General features: G+C 39.6%; 1 protein-coding gene across 1 annotated transcript in view; it reads left to right on the top strand.

Moving 5' to 3' along the window:
- The first annotated feature begins 269 nt into the window (after positions 1-269).
- Positions 270-8,603, top strand: part of LOC119441727 (sodium leak channel NALCN-like) — an 87,150-nt gene continuing 78,816 nt past the window's right edge. Inside the window, exons 1-4 of the mRNA XM_037706330.2 lie at positions 270-449; positions 1,301-1,416; positions 6,466-6,651; positions 6,884-6,967. Coding sequence (XP_037562258.1) covers positions 1,315-1,416; positions 6,466-6,651; positions 6,884-6,967 — 372 coding nt within the window. The 5' untranslated portion in view covers positions 270-449; positions 1,301-1,314. The remainder of the gene's footprint in view (positions 450-1,300; positions 1,417-6,465; positions 6,652-6,883; positions 6,968-8,603) is intronic.

The raw sequence follows: 8,603 nt of genomic DNA, 5'->3' as shown, positions 1-8,603 counted from the left end.
CAGCTTTCAAAACAACAAACTTAAGCGTCCTCTACACAATTAATTAATACATAAATTTGCAACACATATATAAAATGTGTGAGCAATAATAGTTTTATTTTTTGATGCTAGATGGCGCTACAATCAGTAAAACGCAAATGTAACCCGAACACTTTTTCATTTCAAAGCTTGAGGCAGACACGGTAAATAAGCTCTGGGCGGCAACAGAGGATGTTTAATAAGAGAGAGGAGGTTCGGCGTGCGCGCCAGCCCTTTCCCGCGCGCTCCATCCGCGCTTTTCCTCCTCGTCTCTCGCCGCTCTGGGTGCTCCTTCCTCGAAAAAAGCGAAGCGCCGCCGCATCCATCCCTCCGTGGAATGATCAGGCCGGCCGGGGAAAATGCGACTGCGAGTCGTCGTCCTCTTCACCTATCCTGATCATTTCTTAATAGGACTGCCACCAACCTTCAAGGTGAGCGAACCGCTGGCGATCAAGGCGTATCAGTTATCTCCTATTTTCGCACCGCGCGTTGAACAAACATCGCACGTCGGCCGCGCGCGCGCGCGTTGACAGGTAGCCATGAAATCGATGGCGGCCTTGCTGCCTGCAACTACGGCCCCCGGCTTTTCGCACGGCGAAACGGCCGGGTTTTAACACATTTATATGCGCGTTTTACGACTCGGGTATATAGCGCTGGCACGACAGCCTAGACGCATCTATATAGATACATTTGAAGCACGTAGTACGAGACGTGCGCCCAGCGCGATTTGCTTCGCCAGATGCTGCGCCTTCTCCCGGTTCCGAAAACGGCACTCGGCGTTTGTGTATACAATATCTCGGCGATCTCGGCGCTGAGTGAAACGTAAACGAGCGAAAAAAATAAACCGTCTCGTGTGTGTATATATATAGGTGCACTGCGTGGGAGGCGTATAAGCACGGATTTTGTTGGTTTCGTTTAAAACACGATTAAGTTTAGGATTTGAGAGAGTCCGAAAAGTACCGCGGTGAATGTTTTTATTACTTCCATGTGCGCGGGGAGCTGATCGTGAGACCGCACGTTTATGATATACGATATGTAGCCCTATATAAATTAACTGTAATATTTGCATATAAGTGCCGCTAATTTCGTGTTCAAACACATTCTTTTTATGAGATCATTTGTGTGACTGCATGATATTCTGTGCTTCCTTAAATTGTTTTAATAATGCTTTCTTTTTCTGATTCACTGACAAATATTTAACTTTTTTTTTTTTTAAGCGAGTGTATTACTGCTAACTTTACCTCGTTGCCGCAACTGAATTCGGCAAATGCACCTTTCGCAGTCTATACGTGAACAATGCTAGCCAGAAAACAAAGCGTCCGAGGAGAACCAATCCTCGCAGACTATGGACCTGATGAAAGCCTTAATGAAAATGCTGATATCGAGTGGGTTAACAAGGTAAGTATCAGTAACTTATTTTATCACATATGTATGTCAATTTTTTCTCTTTTTTTTTCTTTTTTATCAGTCTTCTGCTCACCGATAAAAATTTAACTGAGGGGTATGAATAACAATTTTAATATATTCACATCTTTACATCAACCAAGTTAATTACTCACATTAATATAGATTTGTACCTATCCTTGCCCAGAAAAGTTTTGTTTGGGTCCAAATGCAAAGACGTTGTGAAAATAAAGTACAGAATTTCCATTTACTACCCTTTTGGAAAAGTTTCATTATATATACTTGACATATACAGAAATGCATAAGTTCAAAAATTGTAATAGAATATATGTGTACACAAACTACTAATTTTCAGGGTTGTAAGATGTGCCATATTCTAAAGAATGGCCCATAACAGGTTTCTCTGTCAACTCTGGACACTCGTATCTGAACTGACAGAGCAAGCTCAGATATTCATTCTTGCCTCCTGTATTCCTTTAAGTGCTATATAAGATTATATAAAGGTAAATCGGTGATCTTGTATCCAACTTGCTGTGATAACAAAAGGGAAATATTGTCATCCACCCGAATGTAACATGAAGCTACAAAGGAAACCCATACGGGTTTCTCAGAGAGAATGCATCGCAGTTGAGGAAAAATTCGTCCTGGTCCGGAAATCCCGGACCAGGACAAATTTTTCCTACACTGTACAGTTTCTCGAAATAGTAAAGTTACTTCAAATGAAATTTTCCTCTAACATTATGCAGATCCAGTGATTGGCATATATACCAGGGCAGACCTATGTGTAGATCAATTCATAACAAAATTATGTGCAAACCTATCTCTTGAAAAATTCCTATGAAACGTGGGAAGGAGTTTACTCAAGTGCTGAAACAAATTACAATGCTTAGTTTCTTATATATGTGCCATAGTGTTAGGCATGAGGCTTTCCACTGAAATTTCCTGTTACCTTCATCTACAACTATTTAAGTGGTATACTTTCTAAGAAATTAGCAAGTGCATGTATACAGAAAGTAAATAGTTAGTCTGCTGTTTACTTAACTGGCATAACATACTTGTTGCTTGCTAAGATGGCTGTCAAAATTAAAATGGGTGTTTAAGATAGCAAAGTTGCTTTACTTTTCGTTGATTCTCTTGTTTTGTTCTTTATTCACAATTAGCCAGTAAGCGGTTGCAGCTTTGTGGTGGTGATAATCAAAACAAGCAGTTATGCAATTTTTCTTGCTACATTGAAAAAGAGGGTGATAATAGGCCCTTGCAGTATTAAAAAAGAATTATTGCAATGCTTACATAATCAGATAGTCTACTTAACATATGAAGAGCTTTTGTGTGTGTTGATTTTTTTGAAAATTAGTTCAATGTAAAGACAATAAACATTTTGGAAGATTTTCATATAATGTTTTTACTGGTGGTCTTAATAGGTGCTAAGCGTGCAAAGTTTAATATTCATGGGGTTGCTGCTGTGTAGATTAATAGTAAACCACCTGTATCTCTTTCTCACTGACACATAAAATTAGTAGATACATAAACATATGCTACTGTATAGGAATTTGAAATGCATAATGACAGTTTTACAGTGCACTCCACTGGCAACAGTATGTAGTTATAATGGTTACCTTTACATATCCGCTAAGTCCTATAGTTAAGGTAACTGGGTAGGCCCTTTACACTTTAAAACACATTAATGACCATTTCCTCATCAACTATTAATGTATGTTTCTCTGGGACATGGCTGTCATTCTGCTCTACATATTTTACATTTTTATTTTAATTTATTATTAAAATGATATCTCAGTCGCTCATTTAGAATCTTTGTTTTTTCTAATGCGCTTGTTTTTTAACCCTTAACTGCCGGTGACGAGATAACTCGCCATCACAACGAGCGTCCTCTGGTACCAATTACAAGTTAACTCGTGAATTTTTGGCAATTTTTTGCACATGTGTATGTGTTCAGTTTGTTCTCATTTTTATAAGAAAATAATACATAATGACTTTCGCCAATCTTTTTCTGCTCTTCTAAAAAAATTTTTGCCATTTGTCACAGCAGTTAAGGGTCAAAAAAGCTTTCATTATAAGAGCATTAATAAAGCTCATAGGCTGAGTAGATTGCAGTAATTCTAGTTTAGTTAGTTAGTTTCAGTTTTGTTTAGTTGTACATGGCCCAAGCAGGGGCCATAGCAGGAATGGGACAATGTACAAGCACAAAATATAGCAGTGAGAGACACAGTGCAGTCAAAGACAGTAAAACAAAGTGCCCATTACTAACATCCATTAGATTTTAGAAACTGTTGAATTAGCATTTCACGAACACTGCTAGGCAACAGATTTTAGAGGTCCATATACTGTATGGAAAAAAAGACAGTTAACAAAGTCTGTACAAGGAAGAAATACTGAAGTGTTCTTCAAGTTGTAGCATCTTGTTACTGAAGGTTTTGAATATTTGACAATCTAGCGAAGAGCAACATGGGCTGCTTTAAAAAAATGTGCAAGACTTTTAAGCGTTCAGTGTGGCGTCGAAATTGGAGCGAGGTTAGATGTAGAACAGTAAGATTGGACGAAGGTGGAAATTCTCTGTCATATCTGTAACATTTTAATTGAACAGCTCTCTTTTGAACTGATTCTAATCTGTTTATGTTTTGTTGCTTATGTGGGCTCCATACAGAGGATGCTTACTCTAAAACGGGACGAACTAGAGTCTTATACATCAAAGGTTTTGTTTCTTTCGAAGCGGTATGTAATGTATGCTTTAGATAACGAAGTTGTTTAAGTGCCTCGTTGCATGTTAAATCAGTGTGTTTGGACCAAGACATGTCATTAGAAAGCAGAGCTCCTTAATACTTGCTGCATTCAACTGTATGCATGCTACTAGCTTGACAAGCATTACTGTTGTAACGCTTATGGTTTTCGGTATAGTGGGAGAAATGCATGAAAAGCTTGTTTTGATCTAACAAGAATTAAAGACAATAAGTACATTTATTTCCAAAGGTTCTTTTGAAGAACAGAAAAAAAAATCGTTTATTCAGTAGCCCTGTGCAGATATCATTAGCCTTCATTGGTCTTCTCGACTTCCTGCTTAACAAGCTTCCATCATTAAAAAATGCAGACCTGTGCTCGTCATGAAATTGATCATTCTTACTGAGTAGCAAACCAAACAAATACCTTAGTACTTTTGCTGATATACGTTCACTGCACAGTGATGTTGCTTTTGTCAAAAGATAGAAATTCAGTTCTCACACTGCCAATGTTTGTGTTTGTGGAGCTATTTTGGTTCATTGAAACACATCACCCAGATATCTTTAAAGAATCAACTACTTTTGCTATGCTAGAAATGTTCTTGTAGTCTCATCATCTCCTTATTTTTTTTTTCTTCCATGTATGCGTGGAGTGTTTTGCATTTTCACGATCATATTTGTTTGTTGTTTTTACCACTTATGATTATGATTTTTAGATAACCGGCCTTATCTGTGGCTTAACTTCCCACATTTCATATTTCATAAAAAAAGAAGTGATGGTCTCCTTTTGCTGTCAGGCTTATCTATTTGTGCCAGTCAGTTAGTTTTAGAAAAATATTATGCATGAAGAAAGCAAGATAAAGCTACTTTGTCTCCCACAACTATAGTTTGCTAACACATATTTTTGTCAACATGAAATCACCAGGAAATGATGTCACAGACTGCATATTTAATTGTATAGAAAACAATTGAACGCAATATTTGTGAACAAAGCAAAATACACTCATTTTTCCAAATTATAACTTGCGTGGTTACTTTAAAACATTTAATACAATGGCAGTTTCTTCTGAGCTTCTTTGCTTCATCGTTATCACAGCATACAGCATAGAAAAATAATGGAGCACATAGAAAAGAAACCTCAGAGCTGTAGCCTGGCTGGTTAAGCAAAACTTTCTTGTGTTGTCTGTATGTTCTGGTCATATAAAGCAGTAAGAGCGCACCAGACCGACGGGGCGGCCGGTGGCGACTCTGTGGCTTAACAATGGGCCGGTTCTTCCTTAAATTCCCTTGGCGGCGACTCGGCGACAGGACCCCGAGGGGCGAGTGGTCAGTCGTCGCAGTCCCCTTGGCGACTTCTCGTCGACAGGACCCAGATGGGCGGTTTATGACGTCACCCGCGTCGTATTTTTCTTTCCACGAGGGGAAGACATGGTGCCCCTTGAAATGACACGCGTCTAATTGCTTCGCCGCGGCAAAGATGGGTGCTTCTTGAAGTCGCTTCTTGAAGTCTTGAAGTGCTTCTTGAAAGATGGGTGCTTCTTGGTGGAGGTGCTGGGGAGCACCTCCACCCAGCAACTCCACCAGAAAATGTCACGAAGTTAGCAGTCGAGGCCTTGGCAAAACGGTGTTCTTTTTAATCTAGGCTGACACTCGGAGAGCGCGCGTTCCAAAACACACTTCGTCGTTCTCGTTGCAGCGGCCGGCGGCCACAGGTGCCAGCCTATCTCGCGTCAATATGATACAATAGTGACTGTTTAAAATAAGCTTGTATACAGTGATATACAGTTATAACAAATTGATTTTCTGCCTGATCGACCAACATCATTTTAAGTGAACTGCAATGTGTGTATTCTCTTCTCACGTGGAACCACTCACTACATATGTACCAAGTTGCACACAGGGAAAATGCAGCCAATAAAAGTAGTAACCTAATGTAATCTCCTAATTAGGTGGTTATGATATAGTTTAATATGTTCAAAAACATACATTGCATGCTTTTTATGACTGACAAAATTTAATGATACAGCTTTACTAGTCCTAATACATTCTCCACTGCAGCACCAGTGAGCATTGTAAATCTCATGTTTGTGTGTGTATAATTATGATGACTGAACACCGTAGGTCTTATAATTGTATCGTGCACTGTGTTTTGTTAATCTTCTTTCTCGTCACAGGTTGACTAAATTAAGTTATCTGGGACGCCCTGTGTATATGTGTGTGATTAAAGCTGCCTTTAGCAGAATATGCAAAAGATGTATTTGTGCACTTTTTCCAACTGTCTGTGCATGTCGGCTGCGGTTGCTCTGTGCAGGTATGGGTGCGACGAGTACTGCGTATGTGTGCGCTTCTGTCCTTGGTTTCTGTCAGCCTCAACACCACACGAACGTTTGAAAAGCACCCGCCCCTTGTATACGTCACCTTCTGCTGGGACATCTTTGCCACTCTGCTGTTCACAGCAGAGATGATTGCCAAGATGCACATCCGGGGGCTCATCACGGTGCGTGAACTGTTCGCATACGTTTGAGAACCGAACAAGTTCTGTGAGAATTCAGGTAGACACACATTACATGAGTTGTGGAAGGTGGCGCTGGATTCATTAAATGCCCGATGGCATAATTTCATTTCATCACATTATCTTGCCATTGCTGCCTACTCTGCATTCTCTTAGCTCACAGTCACGAAACTGCTGTCTTCCCGATTTTTTATATACATTTTTTCTGATTTTTCAGGGAGAGTCACCCTACCTGAAAGATCGGTGGTGTCAGTTTGATGCCACAATGGTATTTTTTCTTTGGATATCAGTTATTCTTCAGGTAAGTTGCATGACAATGATTCTATTCATTACCACATGTATACCTTAAACAGCAAGGTAGAGCTAACTCAAAACAAGATGTTCTGTTTGTAGTATTCTGTCTTACATCACTGCTGTCCAGTTATATATCCACAACACCAAACTGGAAATGCTGTTGTATGTAGGTATTTTTATATATTTATCGACTGACCTCAAGACTGTCCTGCAGAGATTTTTATAGAGCCTTTTCACCGGCTAGTTCACTCACTGTAAGCAGATGCTGCTTGCACCGCATCTTGCCATATGTTGCCTCAAGACCTGCTGCATCGCCTCCGCGGCATTTTTATTCCCGGTCATGGCAGGAACGTTCCGAGAGGGGCGGAATGCAAAAATGCTCCTGCACGTAGATTTGGGGGCACACTAAAGAACACCAGATGGTTGAAATTAATCCAGAGCCCCAGCACTACTGCGTCCCTCATAGCCCACTGTGCATTTTAAGGATGCTAAACCCTACATTTCTTTAAAATCTGCTAAAAATGCATAAACATTTAAGTAAGACTGCTTCTCAGCTAGTGGATTGACAATTGTGGCATTCACCCATAAATTTTTGTACTAAAGGCTGATCAGCTCACAATGTTTTGTATTCACAGTGGTGAAGCATTGTAAAAACCACTCATTAATGGTATTCTGTTAACAATGGTTTACCATAGCTACTGTCCTCCCAGGTTTTCTTTGTCCTTGTTCCTTTACGCCACAACCACGGAATAAAATGTCAAATCGTCATCTAACTCAAACCAAAGTGTTGCTATGGCAAAACAACTTTGCAATTATTTTTTGATCAGATGCAAAGTTCCCAGAAATATATGATGGCTAGATAGCACTGCAAATACAATAGATACTCGCTCGTGCTTCTAAACATTATTTTTATGGTCCCTACTAATGTCCAGTTCCATTCACTGAAACTCACTGAGACTCACTGTCACATATAAGATATGAGTGCGCTCGTTATATGCTGAAGAATGAGTGGTTTACATATGTTATGCAAGAATGTTGAAAGCTGAATGTTTTGTTATGAGCCAGCCACAACGTAAACGAGTGATGAACAATATTATGTCTTTTCTGGAAGCTGCTACAAAAATTCAAAACATGAATGTTTTAAGCTCAGAGCACGGCACAAACAAATCTGGCACAACTGACACTTACGGGTGATTATATAGAAAATAAGTAATGTAATGGCAGCGCATCAAAATATGTTACTGAAACAAAAACATGACAAACTGTGGCTTCCAAGCCATTGGCAATAAATAAAGGAAAAATTAGATGCAAATTACAATAATCCTGATTTAATGCAGTGGCTGAAAGTACGTACCATTATTTCTTGGAAAACAATTTCTAATCTTGCCTTCTAGTACTCGCACTGTAATCCTCGCACCATTTGGATAAAGTGTAATGAGCTCAGAAAGATGAATATGCAACATTTACATGTCTTCTGAAGCTTTGGCCAAAGTTTCATGCCATTCACGCAGTCATTGTAGGTGACAAACACTGAAACAGCAGCTTGCTGCACCACAATGGCATTGTGCACTGTCGTTGTTAACAGAGGCAGTGGAGGCTGGCTGAGGCAAGCAATGGACATGTCATAACGTGATCAAACATGG

This window comes from Dermacentor silvarum, chromosome 2 (assembly GCF_013339745.2).
Source record: "Dermacentor silvarum isolate Dsil-2018 chromosome 2, BIME_Dsil_1.4, whole genome shotgun sequence".
NCBI classification, from domain to species: domain Eukaryota; kingdom Metazoa; phylum Arthropoda; class Arachnida; order Ixodida; family Ixodidae; genus Dermacentor; species Dermacentor silvarum.
The sequence above is the reverse complement of the archived record's forward strand: the minus strand, read 5'-3'. Positions and strand labels throughout refer to the sequence as shown.